The sequence below is a fragment of the Furipterus horrens genome, unplaced genomic scaffold, assembly GCF_987537825.1.
Source record: "Furipterus horrens unplaced genomic scaffold, mFurHor1.1.pri manual_scaffold_2, whole genome shotgun sequence".
NCBI classification, from domain to species: domain Eukaryota; kingdom Metazoa; phylum Chordata; class Mammalia; order Chiroptera; family Furipteridae; genus Furipterus; species Furipterus horrens.
Window position 1 is genome coordinate 169,522,087 of NW_028327172.1, and position 20,656 is coordinate 169,542,742.

At 39.6% G+C, this 20,656-nt stretch overlaps 1 protein-coding gene across 1 annotated transcript in view; it reads right to left on the reverse strand.

Annotated features, from left to right (window-relative positions):
* The window catches only part of ART3 (ADP-ribosyltransferase 3 (inactive)), a 30,028-nt gene extending 11,789 nt beyond the window's left edge, over nucleotides 1-18,239 (reverse strand). Inside the window, exons 1-6 of the mRNA XM_090266741.1 lie at nucleotides 18,120-18,239; nucleotides 16,867-16,944; nucleotides 11,321-12,038; nucleotides 2,448-2,480; nucleotides 1,564-1,596; nucleotides 587-616 (exon numbers count right to left, since the gene is read on the reverse strand). Of these exons, the coding sequence (XP_090122867.1) occupies nucleotides 587-616; nucleotides 1,564-1,596; nucleotides 2,448-2,480; nucleotides 11,321-12,038; nucleotides 16,867-16,935 (883 nt within the window). The 5' untranslated portion in view covers nucleotides 16,936-16,944; nucleotides 18,120-18,239. The remainder of the gene's footprint in view (nucleotides 1-586; nucleotides 617-1,563; nucleotides 1,597-2,447; nucleotides 2,481-11,320; nucleotides 12,039-16,866; nucleotides 16,945-18,119) is intronic.
* Between the last annotated feature and the right edge of the window lie 2,417 nt (nucleotides 18,240-20,656).

Below are 20,656 nucleotides of genomic sequence, written 5' to 3' on the forward strand. Positions count from 1 at the left end.
ACTATCAAATTGTCTTCCAGAAAGGCTCCAATTTATAATCTCACCAGTAATTTAAGAGTGTTCCTGTGTAGCACCCTTGAGGACATTTTAATAATATCATTTAAAAAAAGATAAAAACTTGGGAATATACTAAATAATCAAATAGATATAGCTAATAGCATCTGTTATATTGCTGGAAGTAGAAATAAATATATAAAATCATAATTTTTTATTTAGAAAAAAGTGCCATTTTAATGCCCTTGCCCAACACCCTAGGTCACAAAAGTTGGTGGAATAATTAGCCACACCTTCCTCTATTCACATAACTGCTAGTATAAAGCAGAAAATAATATGTTCTCTAGAACTAGTTCCCCAACTTCTCTACTGGGGTGACCTAGAGATTGTTAGATAAGAAACACTGAGAGAGCTGCTATGTCATCTTTATAAAGAAGTCTATCTGAAACTCAAGAGGGTCTCTGATACACCTAACTAGTAAGCTAAAGTAGTTCTTCCCTCTTCCCACGGTTCCTCATCATGCCATGCCCACACGCTCCCACCCCTAAGGGAGCTGCAAATATAAGGCCCAGAGTTTATGAAAATGTCTTACCAGGGTCTTCAAGCTTCTGGTTTTTATCACCTAAGTTACAAAAAGAAACATTCCATATTAACAATAGAACAAAATAATTGGAAGCAACTAAGTTACAGCAAAACTCTTTTCAGGTAATAGGACCATAAAGAACCATTTGGTACAGCCAGTCAGGTAACACCACTAAATTTAAGCATCTGTCAGAGTCTAAATGCACTTTGGCTAACTGAGCTCAAGCCTTTCTCTGGCACCTCAAGAAAAACCATCACACATAACATGTCTCCTAGGGGATCTTAATGAGCTAGAAGAATGTCTGTCTTGAAGAGTTAGCTGAGGTCCCTGAAGCGACCAGTAAAACTGGGCTGCAATGAGCCAATAAGAACTGTTGCCAAGCAAGGCCTCCGCATCACATCAGGCCAAACACGGAGTAAATTGCATACTTAAGGAAAGGCCAGATTCTTCTCTCTCTTTAATAAAGAAAACCTTATTGTAGCTACATGGGCCAAACACATAATGAGGAACTTAAATGCACAGAAGTGATTTGGGCCATATCCACCATGATTGGAAACCCATGGCAGGGGCAGCTAATCACCCATATATTTTAGTCAAATGATACCAAACATTAGTATATTTGAGAGGTGCAATGACTAATGCAAGTGACTGATTCTTCTACCTTCATACTAATGGTGTCACTCAGGTTCATCTCAGTGACTGAATATAGAGCCCTCAGACCTCTCAAGAGTGACTAACTAGCCTTCCAGGTCCCACCGACCTTATTCCTTAGAATGTTTCCACAATGTTTCATTGTTCAGCTCTCCAGAGTGCTAACCCTCTCTTTTACAGAGAGGCAAATTTCCCCAGAATAGATTCTTTCTTTTCCCCCCTCATATCTGCAAAATATTCTTTTTCTTGAGCTAAGAAATGAACTTGTTAAATAAGAAAAAGCTACTACTAAGCCTCCATGTAAGTATTACTTTTAAATATGAGAGCATACTTACCAGGGCTGGAGACATAGATGGGCTGAAAATATTCTGAAATACAAACATGTTTTCATTACATAGTACTATGTTCAGATGTGAATGTCAGGTTCAGTCTATTTTTAAACATGTATTAATGACAAATATTTGACCTGGCTTACATTTAAGATACATACAGAATATGGTGAGATGAGAAAAATAAAAATTTCAATCTCAAAAACAAATGGATGTGGATCCATTTTAATTACATGAAGAAGAATTCATAGAAAACTAGCCAGGAAGACAGCTAGAAATGGACCCTTATTTTCAAAGTTTTTAATAAGGAAATCTTCAGGAAATCCACCCAAAGCATGTAACAGCCAAAGGTATTTTCTGGCAACTTTGGTCTAAATCTGTTGGGCCTATCTGATAACACTATTCTTGAATACTCTTAGAATCCCTGCTCAAAGCTTTATCATGAATCTTCTAACTGTCCCTCCGGGCCTCCACCTTGAGGCATATTCACTCTATTCCTTCATTAGTCTCCCAAACATTATTTCCCAAGACATCAAAACATAGGGTTGTAAATATAGCTGTGCATAGGAGTCACATGGGGGCACTCAGGAGTACCGATGCTCCTATAGGGACGGGCTAGTATGACAATGGGATGGTACTACATGCCCAAAATAAGCGTAGTGTTTGAGAGAGCAAGCAAGGCTGGGGGTGAGGGTAGAGGAGGGATGCAACCAGCAGAAGCTCCCAGGCCCCCACCTGAAAAGGCAGCAGCAGCAGCAGCACTACTCTGCCTTGAGAAAATGATGGCTGACAGCATGAGAGTATGGGCAGATGGCTCTGACCCCCACCTGTGAGAAATGATGCGGAAAAATCCCCATTACAGAGAATTTTAAATTTAAAGCATATCTCACCTGTGTTCTCAATACAATTTTCCATTTTTAGACCTGAAACATAAAGATAAAGCTTTATTAGTTAGATACAATCTACCCTAGTAAAGATTTCAAACTGGTCTGTGGCTATTAGTAATGAATCTGTCAGCTCCTAGTCTATCAGACCCATAACTTAGTGGGATACAAATTGCAGAACAATTACGTTTTTGTATTCATATTACACTCATCAAACAGCAGTATGATCTTCGATTAAAACATCTAACATTTCTGAAATTCAGCTTCCTTCTCCGTATCTTTTAGTGGGAGTTTGCTTCAAATGACCTCCAAAGGCCCAATCCAAAACTAAGTTGGGAGAAAATTTACCTGTCTGCTCAATTAATTCTCTCTTCATATAGTAAATGTCCTCAACAGCAAACTTATTCCTTTACTGCGACAATTTCTATCCACTGGAGAAAAAGAATCTCAAAACAGAGCTTCAAGATCCTTGAATATATGAACAAGATCCTTCATTCACATGCATATAAAGAAACTGATCTGCAAGTAAGGAGATCCCTGGTTTTGGGAGAACAGGAACATGGCTTCTAACAGTATGCTTTCATAGGGTCCTACAGCCTTCTTGCTAGTGAAATCCTGGAAAAAATCATCAATGCAGCAGCGATTCCCTGAGACTTGACATAAAGGGGAATCTGCTAGCCTGCCCAACAGCAGTTAAGGCAAGAAGGTCAGTGAGAGGGTGTTTAGATTTGGTGCCAGCATGAGCCACGGAGGGTTTCCCAGAATCCCATAGAAGATTTAGACGTCCTGTGGTCTCTTCTCAGTGGCTGGCTAACTCACTGATCTAATCAAGTTCAGTTGTTGAAGGGTAAACCTCTTCATCAAAGATGTGGGCGTTCTTGAGAGGCCTGTGGAGTTTGAACCAAGAATCTAGGTAACTTGGTCTAGGAACTGGTACAGATCTGCTGGAATCTGATGGTACCCTAAGGCTAACCTCAGGAGTTTGGCTAGACTAGACATTTAAAAAACAGTTCTAAAGACAATTACGAAATGTTGCCTCAGCAGGAGATGAGTGGGGGTACAGGCCTTCCCAGAGGGCTTAGTTGAGGTCAAGGTGAAGGTGAGGGGAGTTGGGAATGAGAAAGCTACAGATATAATAGAGTCAGCCTGTGGACTAGACACGGGGGGGATTTTTAAAAAGACTTTATCTTTTGTCTGTAACACAAATTAGAACATGTTTCTCAAAGTGTAGTCTTCCAATCACATACTTCGGAATTACCTAGGTGCTTGTTAAAATCGAAAACTCCAGGATTCTAGCCAGTACTATTGACATAGAACTTCTGGGGGTGACACTTTGTAATCTGCCTTTTAAACAAGCACTCCCAAGTGATTTTTATGCACACAATTTTTGAAAGCCTCCTCAGTAGTTAGGTTTTTTGTTGAAATTTCTGATAGCTAATTCTTTAAAAAAGTTCAAGGAGTACAGCATGATGCTTTGATTTACATATATTGTGAAATGATTACACAATAGGTTCAGCTAACACCCCAGGATGGGTATCTTTTAATGTTTAACACAGTTCTATTTATTTAAGACTTTATTCATCCCCCCTACTTGACTAGTTTTCACTAGTGTTTTCAGTAGCAGGAAAGTAATCAAACTATTTTGGGTTTCTAAAGAACTAACAGGGTTGAAAATGGATAAGAGACTGATCTAGAAATAAACACAAGAAGGCACAAATATTTTATATAAGGAATAATAAAGGGAATATAACCACAGATTCATCAGGTGTGAAAAGATGAGAGATACAATGAATAACTTTGAACTATAAGACAAATGGACAAATACCTAGAAAAATACATCAAAAATAATCAAGAGTAAATTAAAAAGTCAAATGGTATCATAACTACTAAGTAGTTTAAATATTCTCCACAAAGAAAATACCAGGATTATTTGGTGTTACATAGTACTAAAGAGAAGGGAGCTACACAGACAGAACCCCAGAGATCTTCAGAGGATTGCCCTTGAGTATTCAGCCAAGTACTGATCAGCTTGTATGTGTGAGGAAACCACCAAAGGCCAGGGGAATAACCCACAGGATTAGGAACAGTACCTATTTCCGGAAAACACACTGGAACTTATAAGTTGTCATTTTACCAGGGGACTCTACAGAAAGAAGCTTGAAAAGCAGTCTACACAATAGTTAATTAAGCCCTCCCAGGAGTTCCCTATTTCCTTCAGATCCCAAGAAATTACAGATGTCTGTGACCTAACTCATGGTTGATTGGAATTTCTGGCAACAAGACTACAATAGTATCTGTCAGCCACTGGGCTTTTGGACGCAAGGAGTTCTTCCCTTTGCAGAGCTCCTACTGCTGGCCTGGTATTTATTGGGTCTAGCTGAGACGGAATGTCTCACTAAATAGAAGTCATAACTCTCTAATCCAATATCCTAACAGGCAATGGATTCTCTCTGAACTAGATTCCCATTAGAGAGAAAAAATTCCCAAAAGATCCACGGTCACACAAAAAATTTACCTCCAGTTAAGGGCCAAACCTGGCTAAGGCCTAAGCCAGTTCACAAACAGGTGGCAGCCCCTCTATTAGACTCACAGTTTCCAATTAGTAATGGGGGTGTCCTGAATGCTGTTGCAAATTCACAGGAATACCGAGGGATACTTTAAAGTTTCAAGACAAACACAGCCACAGTTGATATCTGTCATATACCGTGTGAACTACTAGCTCGAGGTAGAATTCGATCTCAAAGTTATATTATGTTCTGTTTGATGATATCATACATTTACAAAGCTGAGTTTTCAGCAATTGTGATAAAAAGCAAATACACATGAAAATCAACGTGGATCGGGAAATAAGGTGGTGTCTAATCTAGTTCCAAGGTTTAAGAAGCTGTGCACTGTCCAAAAGGCACACACATAGTACTTTTTTAAAAGTTTCTGTGTATTATTTTTTCAAACAGCTCCTAAGGTGTTAGGAAATAAATGCTTACTGAAGTGTTTGACTTTACTAATAATGGGAATGTGGGGATATTTCTTTAAGCCTAGGGACAGTGAAAATAATTATACTAAGGAAATAATAACACTAAGTACAGGATCATGAACTGAGAAAGTCTGAAAACCTCTGCTTTAGACATTACAAAAGCCCTACCTACTATTTTACCCAAACTACTGCCTCAATGGGGCCCTTCTCTACAAGACTTCACACCTGAAAAGGTAGACAGTTCTTTAACAGAACAGCCTGCCCCAAGGTTGGGCAAATCCAACAGAAGGCTGCATCCATTCACTGTAATGATGATAACTTGTTCATTGCCTTGGATGCTATGTGTGAAGAACTGAACTTCAAATGATGATCTTGGCAAGGAGCGCATCTATGTTTACATACACTCGTGTGCCAACACTACCGCACTAACAGTATGATCAGGTCATTGATACACCCAGAACTAGATTACTAAAGATAAATTCCGTGCAGTCCCTCTCTATGCAAATAAATGCAGCAAATACAACTCATGAAATCAATTTTTGTGTTACACGCGTATATGCTCATATGAAGCGACTGTGCCTAAAGAAAAGACTCTGGGAACCAACAAACCAAATCAAGTATGTGCAGCCATTGGCTCCACAACAGCTTCCGACTCTATAATCTGCCACAGCAAGGAAATCATTATACAGCTCCAGAACTTCAAATGTAAATTCTACCAGCCTCCCCAGTGGAGATTTCTACAGGACTGATGGTCTGGCTGTCTTCCACTATCTACAAGTTGCCCACAATCATGCTAACCTCTGCCTTGACTGAGTCCCCAAAGCACCAAGGGTTAGGAGTTAGAAAATGAGGGGAAATGGCGGAAGAATATATTCCTCCCCTTTCTGTGTGGGCATGCTCATTCTAGCTTCTGTGGGTAGATGGGCAATCATATAATACCTGCTTTTACTCCAGCAAATGAATATAAATTTCATATGACCTCAGAAAACAGATAAAAAATATCAGTATATGAAACTGGTTGCTGATTTTGCTTCCAGTGGTTCTGTGGCTGCTCTCCTCTGCCTGCAGACCTCACTGTGGAACTCATTGTTATAGAAAAAGGACAGCCCGTTTGGATCATACCCAAAGGGAGGTGACAGACTGTAATGGGTTGGGATTATGGTAATCAGCTTCTAACCCGGTTTCCGAAGATTCTGCCTCCTGGTATTCACATCCTTATGTAATCCTCTCCTCAAGTGTGGACTGAACCTAGCGACTTGCTTCTAGCAAATGGAATACAGCAAAAGGGATGGGATGTCACTGCCATGATTAGGCAGCAGAAGGCTGACTTGCTGGCACTGCTTCTAGCTCTGTCTTGCTCACTCTGGGGAAGCAAGCTTCGTCTTGTAGAACAACAAGGAATGTAGCCTAATTCTACAGCTGACACTGCACCTTTTATCAATTTCTTTAGGAAAACAATACAGCAGATTAACCTGTGGTGATTATCTCATGAGAAGGAATAAAGGATTTTGTTACCATTTATGCAGTTTACTCCCATAATCTTGAATTAATACTAAGTTAGTACCTTGACCACAGGAATTGCATTATCTAATGGGACGTGGGTAGTCTCCCCACGTCCTAACAAGTGGAACCACTTTTTTTCTTCTTTTTTTAGCTAACAAGTTCTTTTAAGTCCCACAACATATTTTTATCTTGGAAATCATAAGTTCAAAAGAGTAACACAGGACTGACTGTTTTAGCACTAAATTTAGTACAGAGTAACTTCGAAAAGAAATTTTTATTATATTTGTTTCATTACCATTTAACCCCCTTATTGCTCCCTCCCACAATCACCACACTGCTGTTCATATCCATGAGTCCTTTTTCCTTTTTGCTCAGTCTCTCCACCCCCTAACCGCCTCCCTCTTAGCTTTCATCCTGCTCTCTATGAGTTAATCTCTATTTTGCTTCTTAGTTCAGTTTGTTCATTAAATTCTACCTATGAGTGAAATCATATGGTACTTGTCTTTCTCTGCCTGGCTTATTTCACTTAGCATAATGTTCTCCAGGTCCATCCATGCTGTCACAAAGGGTAAAATTTTCTTCTTTTTCACAGCTGAATCTTTTTTCATCCAAAATTATAGTTAGTCACAATAGAACAAGATTCTAATTACATCCTCCTGGCTTTTATTTATTTATTTAATCCTTACCCGAGAACATTTTTTCATTCCCTTTAGAGAGAGAGGAAGGCATGAGGGCGCAGGAACAGGGGAGAGGGGGAATGAGAGAGAGAAATCAATCCATTGCATCTCGTATGCATTCTCACTGGCGATGAAGCCCGCAGCCTCTCGGTATACAGGATGACATTCCAAGCGAGCCACACCAGCCAGGGCCTGGTTTGCTTTTAAAAGCTCTGGTTATTGTCCTTCATAGTGTTCAAACAACCTAGCTTTAATGATTTGAGTATTTGACCTTGGATTTCCCTTAGTTATCTCTAGATGGCAGCAGAGGACATTGGTTAGACCTCAGTTTGGCGTTAACACAATCAAGTGCAGTGGCCTGACGATGACTTTGTCAGAGCTCTCCAAATAGTACATGTGAGCCTCCACAAAGGTCTCCTCTTGTGGCTGGTTTGAATATTAACCTGTTGTGTAGCTTCTGGCTGACCTTGTGAGCAGGCCCACAGGGGTGGGCCCATTCCGCCTTCCCTTTCCTCACATGGGGCTCATAATGCACTTGCCTATGCAGGTCTGAGCCCTGGCTCATTCTGAATCAGCCCAATGGCTCCACCCCTTTTGTTCACCATAATCCCACTCACAAACATGGACTCTGTGGGTTTCATTGCCCGCCTCTGTCAATCCACCTGATACCAGTGATTGATTTGGCTGGTAGCTATTGCAGCCAAGCTTTGTGTATTACCAATGCCTCCACAAATGGCATTTGGCTAAATGCATCAGGAGCATCATTTTTTGAACCAGATGCAGCTGGGTTTCTGGCTGTGATGTGCTGGTAAACTTGAACAAGTTCTACGGTGGGAGTTGGGGGTTCTGATTTGTAGTGTTTGCTGATTTCTATGGTATAACTCAACCATGGCCAATTTCAAGCTACTGTGATATATGAGAAACTGGGAAGAGATACATGCCCACAATCAGCTCCCATAAGCTGGTATGAGCTGGCTGAAACTGGCCTGGTTTTTGGTTAGGTCTAATGTATGGCTGGTGAGGGCAATGGGCACCTTCCTCTCTACACAGATTTACTCACTGTAGTCATCTGCCCTTCATGATGAACGATTATTCTCACTTACTTGCAATTTAGGGCCAGGATGAGGGTGAGGTAAACGAGGTGCCGAATGCAAACTTTAAGGAGGCACCAACTCTTAGGATCACTCAAGAGCAGAGGCTGCAGGTGTATGACCCTGAGACTGAGGATCTCCTTAAATTTTTTGTCCCAAGCACCTTAATAGCTACACAGTTTCTGCCATTAATTCATAAGTGGACCAGCCCCCCACCCAGGATCTAAATGTCCACCCCACTTCTGAGGCCCCACTACAATACCCACTATGCTTCATCAGCAGCCATGGTTTTGGGTTCAGCTAGATAATCACACTCAGAAGACCCCAAAAGGCCATCACCTCACCAGCTTTGCAGAAGGGTGCAAGGCAGAAAACAGCACACTATTTAGCAACAGGACATCATGAGATTCATCCCTCAAGGCAAGTCCTTACATCAGTCCAGGGCTATTATTAGGCCCAGAATGATGCTCGGTTACAAGGAAACAGGATTACACAGATGGGTGCAGGAATCACCCTAATTTGGTAGCCTCATGCCACATTATCTATTTGTCACAGAAGACAATATCTCTCATGCAGACCATGAATGTACTCCCAGGACTCAGCAAAAAGAACACCTGTGTAGGTCACAGGACACTCAGGAATGTCCAATACAATGGCTTGCCCCCAACTATTTACTGTTCATATGTAATCCTCCCATATCAGATGCACATTACCAATCAAGGATTATGTTTATTTACCATTAGGCATTCCACCGTTAGTAGATTTCAGGTAAAAAAGATCAACAGGAGGCTATTTGCATACGAGGAAGTAGAGTTTTGTTTATCCTTTATTCACATACACCAAGGCACAACATCATAAAATATCAGACTGTTGAAGATAAAGAAAAATCTTAAAACCTTCCTGAAGGGGGAAAAAAGAAAGTCTTATTCCAAGTTTTAGTAATTAGAATGGCTTCACACTTTTCAACAGCACCACCAGAAGATCGTGGAGGAATCTCCAAAATTCCTAGAAAAAGAACTTCTGAAACAGAAAGACAAATCTACACAAACTATTATTCAAGCCTAAAGGTAGGTTTTTTTTTCAGACAAACAGTCTTAGAAAATTTGCCTCAATGTCCCTTCTCTCAGAAAACTTCCAGAGAACGCTTACTCCACCAAACAAAGGAGTAATTCAAGAAAGAGGGAGAAATCCAAGAGACAGGGGATTCCTCACAGGGAGAAGCAAGAGAAAGTTTCAGAATAGTAGTGAGGAGAGATTTCAGGATATTCAACTGGCCTAGAGAGCATATCATACAGAAGGATGATGGGGAATACAGAAGGAGTATATCCAGAAAAAGAAAACAGAGTATCTGAATGTATTAAGAGGATAGTTATATTTCTAAAGATTTGGGAACAAATTTTTGATAGGAGATAAAAAACTAAAGAAACAAAAAAATCAAAACTCTAGGGTAAAAGAGGTACTTAAAAAGGTACCGGTCTTACTACACTGGGAGAATGGGAAGAGGGAAATGCATGCATATTGAGGAAGAGGGTGATGGTTATCAGAAACTTTTAGTTTACTGATCTAACAGCTATTTCTAATTCCCTTCTCCCTTGCTTCCCTGCACTATAGAGGCTGGAAATGCTAACTACCCCCTTTCCAAACCTTTCTAGTAGTTATGAATGACCATGTGGCTGTTCTAATCAATAATACGTAATCAGAAACCTACTAAGAGTTTCTGGGAAAAGGTTTACTTTACTGATTAAATAGGCAGGTTTGGCTGCCATCCCTCTTCCCCTTCTTTTTATCTTAAACATGGATGGATGTCTACAATTAAAACAATCACACTGTAAACATGAATCAAGAAACCAACACGCTAGGACTGGGGGAGGAGAAAGAGTCTGAGCTACTGAGACATAGCGGAGCCACTGTACCAACTCTGGACAGCCTCCCTCTAGACTTATTATCAAAGGAGAGTTGTCAGGTGGGTTTTCTATTACAGCTAATGTGATAAAGAATTCCTAATTAATGCATAGTATGTGAGAGCTAAAAATTCATTCTCTATATTGTGAAGTCAGCAGATAAAAATCAAGAAATAATATACTTAGAAACATGACAATAAGTACCTGAAAAAAATAGCTGAACAACAACAAAACAAAACAAAACAAAACAAAAAAACCCAGAGGCCACAGAGGAGGGGCAAATGGGAACAGGAATGAGTGGGAAGGGGGCTGCTATTTTTCACTGTAATCCTTGTATTATAGTAGCATTCTGGGCCAGGTACTTCTTTGTTGTGGGGGGCTGTTCTGTGCACTGTTTAATAGTGTCTTTGGTCTCTACCCAGTAGATGCTAGTAGCAATTAGGGATAGTTGTGACAACTAAAAATGTTTCAAGCCATTGCCCAATGACCCTGCGGGGCAAACTGTCCCTGGTTGGGAATGATTGTCTTATATCACTATTTTAGTTTTTTAACTTTCTATAATACTGTAAATGTATTATTTTGATGGAAGTACATTTTAGAAAAAGAAACTAATAGTAGGAAAGGAGCTAGACTAGAGACCACCAGCATCATTTCTTCTTTCAAACACCTCTCCCTGGTCCTGAGAATCCCACTCCTTCCCTCTCAGACAAGCACAGACAGAACAGACACTCACCTCCTAGAAATGCACACTTGTAATGGCTGCAGGTCTTGTTTGTGCTTTGAAGGATAAGGTTGTTGCCAGCCCCGTCCTGCGATACATGAAAAACCTCATTCAGGGGTATTAAAATAATTCTTTCACTTTCATTTTCTTTATCAAAAATTTTTTCAATGGCAACTCCAAAGCATGTGCGAATGGTTAACAGAATGTGTTGGTCATCTGCAGCTTGAGGTTTGGAGGAATATGCCAAGGTGAAATGGCCAAATCTGGCTTGGTTTAGTCCTCTAGAGGTAAATGCAGTCCCCTGGCTTGTGCTATACACCACATTTTTGTAACTATCCTCACAAGGTCTTCTCAGCAACTGCAGGGCTTTTGTCAGGTAAAAATGAAAAGCTTTGAACTGGAAGCCATAGATATAATCTTTTCTTGATTGACCGGCCATCTTCACAGCTTCATTGAACAGATGGTAAAAGGGAGTTTGCTCCCGAGCTTCATTAATATATGCCGTCAAGGCTATTCCGTGGTTATCTGTAAAACTCCTAGGGAGAAAGAGCTGAGGCTTCCGAGCTTCCCATTTGGCTTTTGCATTTTCCCACACCTCTTCCAAAAGCTGATGGCTTGCTTGTTCTTCCTTGAGCAGTTTGGGAACATATTTGATTTCCATCCTGTCGGTACATTTCTGGTATTCATCATCAAATGCATTATCTGCCATGTCTAACGTATTAGCCTTCACCTTCAAAGGAAAAAAAATACTCTTGAAATAAGCTATGTAGTGTGCCATTTTCTCTCATATTACTCCTTCCACACTCTCATGTCCTGACAAGGATCTCTCCCTTGCTTACAACCAATTTTGGATATGTTTTGTTTTGTTTTGTTTTGTTTAAATGTAGGAAGTATATTCCATTGGTATTAATAATTTTTTTTCAGCTAGGACCTATTTCTGTCAAAGAGTAAATGTCAGTGGGTGAGATATGGGTGTTTGTGCCTATAACTCATTCATTAACCTTGAGGTGCAGAGGAAAAACCAATGAGTATAAAATTGGAGAAGTATGTGGCAGTCCTGGCTTTGAAAGTATTCTTAGCCAGATATTCTCAACCCTTCAAAATAGTTGAGTGAAAATGAAATATCATGCATGAAATACTATACATGATAAATACATAATGGCAAATATCACCCCTTTTCTTTTAAGGACACTCCCTTCCTTGTCTATGTGATCTGGGTAGGATTGATTCTGCACCTTCAGCCCCAGTGATAAGTGATGAATCAGGCTTAAAAACCAGAACATCCTTTCTTTCCATACAACCGTAAGCTCTAGGGATCATAATGGCTTGGGGAAGCCAGTAGTTATCCTTTTAGCTCCATGGAGAATCCTGTCTGCACATAAAGCCAACAAAGAAAGACTTGCAGAGCTGAGAGGTGGAGAGAGACATGAGGCCTTGATAACATTACTTAAGGCCCTGGGTCTAGCTGTACCTGAAAACTGTATTTTACCTTAGTCATAAGAAGCAACAAATGCACTATTTGCTTGAGCATGTTTGCATTGTTTCTACTATATACAGCTGAAAAAGGCCTGATCCACCTTTAAATGATACATGGTATTATGTAAGAAGCAGGGTGGTATAATGTAATTAACAGTTGCTTGGAGTCAGACAGGTATGGGTTCGAATTCCATTTCTGTTACTAACTAGGTACTAATTAGTTATGGGAAAGTTACTTGACACTTTTGAGCTTCAAATTTTTCATCTAAAAAGAGGGATAAAGTAAGAAAACAATATATTTTTAAAATATCTTGTTTACTTATTTTTAGAGAAAGGGAAAAGAAGGGAGAAAGAGACAGAGAGAAACGTGGATGTGTGAGAGAAACATCAATCATCAATCAGTCACCTCTCATGCACCCCCAACTGGGGACCTGGCTGGCAACCCAGGCACGTGCTCTGACCAGGAATCAAAGCAGCAACCTTTCAGTCCGCAGGCCAGCACTCAATCCACTGAGCCACACCAGCCAGGGTAGGAAATAATGCTTTAACTGTAGGGTTGTAGTGAGGATTAAATTATATAATGAATATATAGAAAGTCTTAGCTCCATGCCTGGCACATAGCAAGCCTTCAATAAACTGTGGTTATTTTTAATTGTTTCATGATAGAAATATATGTATTATACTGTAAGTTCCTCAAGGGCAGGATCTGCATTATATTTTTATATTTATCTTTCAAAGGCCAACCATCTAAATATTCAAGTGAACTAAATAAGATCCTTGTTCTCTGGCCTACTGATCAAAAAGTAGAATGAGCAAATCTGCCCAGGGACACCATTTAAGGGTTTCTACAAATAAGACGATAATGCTCTCCACATCATTCTCTCTTTCCACTATTCTATACTACTTTTATGGCACATTGGCTACATCAGCTATGCTCTCAGAGACCTTAGTTAAGACTTTATAGACACAGATTGAGTAACTTGTCTGGAACTGAGATTTGAACCTGGGCAATCTAGCTCCTGAGTCTGTCCCCTTAATCAAAACGTTGTTTCCAATGATGAAGACCATTGAAATTTATGTAGCATTTTTAAAAGTGTTTAATTCTGTTCTGATATCAACCCTTATGAAAAGTTGGGCAGACAATTTATACCACCATTTTACAAATGAAGCAATTATGTTGGCATTAGACACTATCTTTTTGATTACCAGCCACAGAATATTCTGCTGGGAAAGACCTGTGTACTCCTAGGTCTGTGGGTCAGTTTCTTGAAATGGAAATTTGAGCTCCAGGAGACTGAATCATTGCTGTCTCCTAGCCAAGAAATTCGTTTTCCTCTGTAGCACAGAATGTACCAGAGGGTATCTTCGGCACCAATGCCTCATTTATCTTTAAGATTTCAACATATTACAAGACATCAAACCCTGAGATCACCACCTCCCACATTCCTCATTATCATATCAGAGTTAACCCAATATGTTCCTGTCTGTTCTATGCCCCTAACCAGTCTCCACATGTCTAATTTTAGACATCAAGTCTTTCTGGCCCAAGGCCACAACTGATTATGTGTTCTGCACAGTATGTGCCTTGAACAGTGAAAAAGTTCATAAATGCCACTACCATTCAGGGACCACTGCATAGACATTAAGGGACAGGTACAAAAGGTTGGGTGAATACACTGATGGTATATTTTCTTCTCCAATTTGTCCATTGAAACAAAGGCAAATACTGATGAAATTCAATTACCAAAAAGTTATTACAATAATGTGGAAATGATCTAAATGTTCAAGAAAAGAAATTATGGAAATTCATAGAAAAAATACTTTAAAATTATGTTGCAAAGGAATATTAATAATGCAAATCAAAACCACAGTGAAATACTACTTCATATCCATGTGAGTGGCTATGTTAATCAGGAAATTAAATGTTGATGAGAATGTAGAGAAAGCGAACACTTAGACACTGCTGCTTGGAATGTAAGATGGTGCAGCCACTGTGGAGTACAGTTTGGCAGTTCCCCAAAATGTTACACATAGAGTTGCCACATGACTCAGCAATTCTACTCTTACGTGTATACCTAAGAGAATTGAAAAGATATGTTCACACAAAAATATGTACATGAAAGTTCATAGCAGCTCTACTCATTCATAAGAGCCAAAAGTGGGAACAACCCAAATGTCCATAAATTAATGCATGGATAAACAAAATGTGGCATAGCCATACAATAAAATATTATTCAGCTATAAAAAAAAATGAAGCATTGAATACTAATACATGCTACAACATAAATGTCGTCGTCGTCGGCAGCCGTCCGTCTCGAGAGACGATGGTGTAGCTTCTTAAGAGTCTATCTGCACCGCCGAGAATGGCTGTGCAGTCTGACTCGGGAGTGACACGGTATCTGTCTCCTCCCGTGTTGAATCGACATCTTGCGATGACGCTGGAGTGTCCTCTCCAGTGAAGCTGAAGCTACAGAGGCTGGGCAGGGTGATATGGAGGGTCTGCTGTTGCCCATGCAGCAGACCCCCCCTCTCTTCGCAGCTGAAGGGTCCAAGGGAAAGACGGAGTCAATACAGCTTGGCTTCAGGTGCGCCGCAGGAGTTGCCGGTGTTGACTACAACGTCAAACCGCCTTAGGGACTCCGGCTCCGGATTTTCTGTCGGGGTTTACTCCCTTAGCCTTTCCCCTGAAGAGGTATGCCACAAGGCAGCGGAGGTTTTTTGGAGTCAGAGTTTTCCTTCTCTGATGTGCCCTGACTGGAAGATTGAACCAGCGACACTTAGCTCGCAGGCCGACGCTCAATCCACTGAGCCAAACCAGCCAGGGGTGACAACATAAATGAACCTTAAGAATATTATGCTAAATGAAAGAAGCCACAGATGAAATATCCAGAATGTCCAGAATAGGCAAATCACAGATAGGTGGGATGGCCAAGGGATACAGGGGGTCTGATGGCTAATAGCTACAGGATTTCTTCTGAGGTTAACGAGAATGTATTGTAGTGAGAGAGCGGTGAAACTATGCACAACTGGAAAATCTACAAAAACCACTGAATTGTGCACTTTAAAATGGCGAATTTTTATATGTGAATCATATCTCAATTTAAAAATCACACTACAGTCCTGGCTGGTGTGGCTCAGTGGATTGAGTGCCAGCCTGCAAACCAAAGGGTCACCAGTTCAATCCCCAGTCAGAGCACATGCATGGGTTGTGGGTCAGGTCCCCAATTGGGGGCACGAGAGATAACCACACATTGCTCTTTCTCTCCCTCTCCTTCTCCCTCCCTTCCCCTCTCTCTAAAAATAAATAAATGAAATCTTTAAAATAAGTCACACTACAATACAGGCAACATAATACATAATGATTCTATAGACAATAGAATATTAAGTTCGAAAGTGAATAAAATTTCAAGAATTCAAGAAACTTTAAAGGAGGTACCTCAAATGAATGGACAAATACTCAGTAGTGATGTAACAGCTAACAATGTAGGAAGAAAAATTAAGTGAGATATCTGGCTCATATTTTATATAAAAATGTTATAGAATGTTAACAAAAATAAAATAATAAAAGTTATATCAGAAGAAAATAGTGAATGTGAGAAAATGGTCAGTATGTAGTAGTTTAATAGAAAACATGCAACCAAACACTGTAGTGTCATCTTTTTTGGAAACAAATACATGTTTTCATAATATTTAATGATATAGAGAGACATTTGTAGTACAGAATTAACTTCAAAAAGGTAAAAAATATATGTGTTGTATGAACCCATTTTGTAAGTTAAATACACACACATGCACACACAGACACAGAAAAAAGCCAAGAAGACTACATACCAATGGATTAAGAGTCTTTCCTTTTGAGTAGAGTTATGGATGATTTTTACTCTCCTCTTTTTACTTAATTTTAATTTTTCAACTTCCTATAATTAACATGTATCAAATATGTAAATGAAAAGAAAAAAGCTACTTGAAAAATCTATTTTATCTGCTCTCGTTTGCATTATGAACACACAGAGATGGCTAAGGTAACCTCACATCAAGAGTTCCTAGTTTAATGACCATGTATTTCCCATTCCCAACATTACCTGGAAAATATCCATTAGAATCATAGCTGACAGCAGCATGGTGACCACTTCAAAATGTCTTGTCTTCATTTTTATCTTCTAAATTAAAAGAAAGAAATTTCAATTTAGTAGACTTTTAAAAAAAAAGAGGCTTAGGGAAGTAGAGCAGGATGATACACTCTATTTTTATTCTGGGTGAAAGTGGGTTCCATGATAGGAAGTGATTGGCAATACATTCTAATGGCTGAAAGGGCCTGAATTATGCCTGTTGGTCTAACACCTTCATTCTACGGATGAGGAAACAAAAACTCAGAGAACTTCAGCAATTTACTCAAGCTTAAATCTACCCTTTTCCATTCTCCAGATATGTTGTCTCTCCCACCACAGTCACTAGTGCACATACTTTCTTGCTATCACTACATCTTCCCTCAGCGTACACAGGAAATTAACACCAACTAAAACAAAACAAAAACAAAAACATTTCAAAACTGGTCCCCTAGCTCCCAGCTTCCAAGAACTCTCCAAGAGTTGGAGCTCATGTACATCATCCACTCTTCCAACCTCATTGCACACCAAGTTATGCCCATTTGGGTAGGATGAAGGAGATGATGAAGCTAGTGGTTGGTACAAAGCAGAAGGTTAGCCAAGGGAACCTCCATCCCCCAAATATGCACATTAAAGAAAAGCCCAAGGATAAAGCAAGTGCCTTGCATAACTTTCTGAAGGCAGGAATGAGAGGAACTAGGTAGACAGTGATTCCAGTAAGATTATACAACTCTGCTCTGGCTGAATGCCCAATATTTATTCCAATGTTTATGAGACTGACAGGGGTAAGTAGGAGGGCAGGAGGCCCTAAGGGCTGAAGCTGTCCCAGGGTCATTAAATGATTCAATTAGCGGTGGTCTACAATTCCTTCCACACTCTTACCATATAGCTGACATTACTGGAATGGAACTAAAATTTCTATTTTATCGTACCAATCACCATATTCTGGCACCTGAATGCAGGACTGAAAGCACAGAAGAAGGGAGCTAGTCTTCCCTTCAGCCCTAGATTCCCACCTTTATTTAGGAGCCGTTTGGTTCACTAAAGATACTAAATATAGTACTAAAAATGTCAGTTCTGTGTTCAACTTCCCTTTCCAGAAATGATTTGACCTATACAACTTGAGAGATAGCTGTCACAAGGCAATAGGTGCCGAGAAAGCTCAGAAAGCAGGATTTTTAAAATTCTTCCCTTCTGTGGTCTGAGTGTAAATAAGTAAAAATGTTTACCTGGCTTTTCTGACTGTGTAGGAGAGTTAAATGATGCTAGGTCTCACACTGTCTCCCACGCTCTCAGTTGTGGTGCGCGTGTCTTCAGAATGGGAGCTTGTTGACAGTGAGAGCTGAGAAGGGAATGCTTTTCTTTTTATAAACACCCCAGCAGCAGCTTGGCAGTGGCACATTACCCCATTTGTGTTCTGCTATTTATATCTGGCCCCCACACCATCCCTTGGAATCACTACTGTTAACACATGAAATCTCTAAGAGGCTTGTAAAGCCACAGCAATTCCCTCTAACCACACAGCATATTCAGTTCTGAGCCCTCAGTTCTGGGCTTCTCAGAGAGGGATCACTTCCCATTCCTAACCCTTTGACTCTGAGATGACAAACTAAAGCAAAACTTGACCCTAGCTAGATGGCTCACGTCACTAAGGGGACTTGGCTGTGTTGATCACTGGCAGTGATGATGGCTATCATCATTTACTCAACCAACTTACTGTGTTCAGGTGCTGTGCCAGATGCTGGGATATGCAAGCAACTAAAACAAAGTACTGAAAAACATTCACAATCTAATAAAAGATATGAATATGTGTACTTAACCAGATACATGTTAAGATTCGTAAGTATAGACAAAATCTAGTGACAACATTAAGAAGGGAAGGATTTGGTATTCCCTGCAACTATAACTCTCATCTGAGTGAGGTACACGTAGTAAATATATTGACTCTAATGCTGAAGAGCACTTAGAGTTCACTGACTACATAAGAAACTGTTAAGTGTCCTAGGAAATTCATGCATATGTACATCAAAATACATTAATCAAATGTATTAGTAGCACTATTCATAATAGCCCAAAACTATAAACCACCCAAATGCTTACCAGTTGTAGACTGGGTGAATTGTGTTATATTCATACAATAGATTTTGTATAACATTAAAAATGAATAACCTCTAACCACACATACAAATGTAGACAAACCTCACAAATAAAATCATGACTAAAAGAGATACACTCTGTAACTTTTCCAAGCAAGGAAAAGACTGACTTTAATGATTGGTGTTGGCAAAAGATTTGAACTGACATTTCACCAAAGAAAATGTATGAATGGACAAATAAGCAGGAAAAGATGTTCAACATCAATAGGCATCAGTAAATGTAAATTAAAACCAAGACATTGCCCTGGCCAGTATGGCCCAGTTGCTTGGAGCATCATGCCATAAACAAAAAGGTCATAGGTTCAATTCCCAGTCAAGGCCCATGCCTGGGTTGTGGGTTCAGTCCCTGGTTGGGGTTCATGCAAGAGACAACTGATTGATATTTCTCTCCCCTCCCTCCTCCTCCTTTCCCCTCGCTCTAAAATCAATAAGCATGTCCTCAGGTTAGGATTTAAAAAAATAAAATAAATAAATAGAACCATGATAAAGACTAGAATGGCTACAATTTAAAAAAGTGACAACATCAAATGCTGATGAGGATGTGGATGGAACACCTGAAACTCACACATTGCTAGCAGAAATGCAAAACAGTACAGCTACTTTTGAAAACAATTTGACAGTTTTTATCAAGTTAAATGTATTTTACAATAAAACCCAGTAATTCTAATCCTAGACATTTACCCAAGTGAAATTAAAGCATATGTTCACACAGACTTGTACTCAAACGTTCATAACAGTTTGATTCACAATAGTCAAAAGATAGAAACAACCCAAATTGCCAACAACTGGTCAATGGAAAAACAAATAGAATCCTACTTTAGCAATAAAAAGAAACAAACTTCCTTCATTAGATCAGTAGCTCTAAAACTTACTGTAGTAGTTGTTGCATAATTCTATGAATATACTAAAAACCTTATACGCTTTAATTGGGTGAATTGTATAGTATCTGAATTACATCTCAAAAAGCTGTTTGTTTTTTTAAACTTATTTTTAAAATCCTCATCCAAAGACGTGTTTCCATTGATTTTAGAGGGAGAGAAAAGGATAGAGATAGAAAGAGAAAGAGAGGGAGTAGGGGAGAGAGAGAAAGAAACACCAAAACATCGATTGGTTGCCTCCCATACGTGCCTCAACTGGGGATCAAACCCACAACCTAGGCATGTGTCCTGACTGAGAATCAAACCTGCAACCTTTTGGTGCATGGAACGACACTCCAACCAACTGAGTCAAGTGGCCAGAGCTCAATAATGATGTTTTTAAAAAAGGAACGAACTATTGATACATGCAACATCAAGGATAAATCTCAAAAGCATTATGTTAAAGAGATAGTCACAACAGGCTACATACTGTATGATAATATATAAATGATATTCTAGAAAAGGCAAAACTGCAGTGACAGAAAGCAGATCAATGATTGCCAGGGCCCTGGGTTGAGGGAGGAGATGGACTACAAAGAGCATGAAGGAACTTTTTGGAGGTGATGAAATATTTTATAGCATGATTGTATGGTGGTTACATGATGATATATATTTGTCAAAAGTTACAGAATTATACACTTAAAATTGATAATTTTATTTATATAAATCATAGCTAAATACTTCCGATTTTTT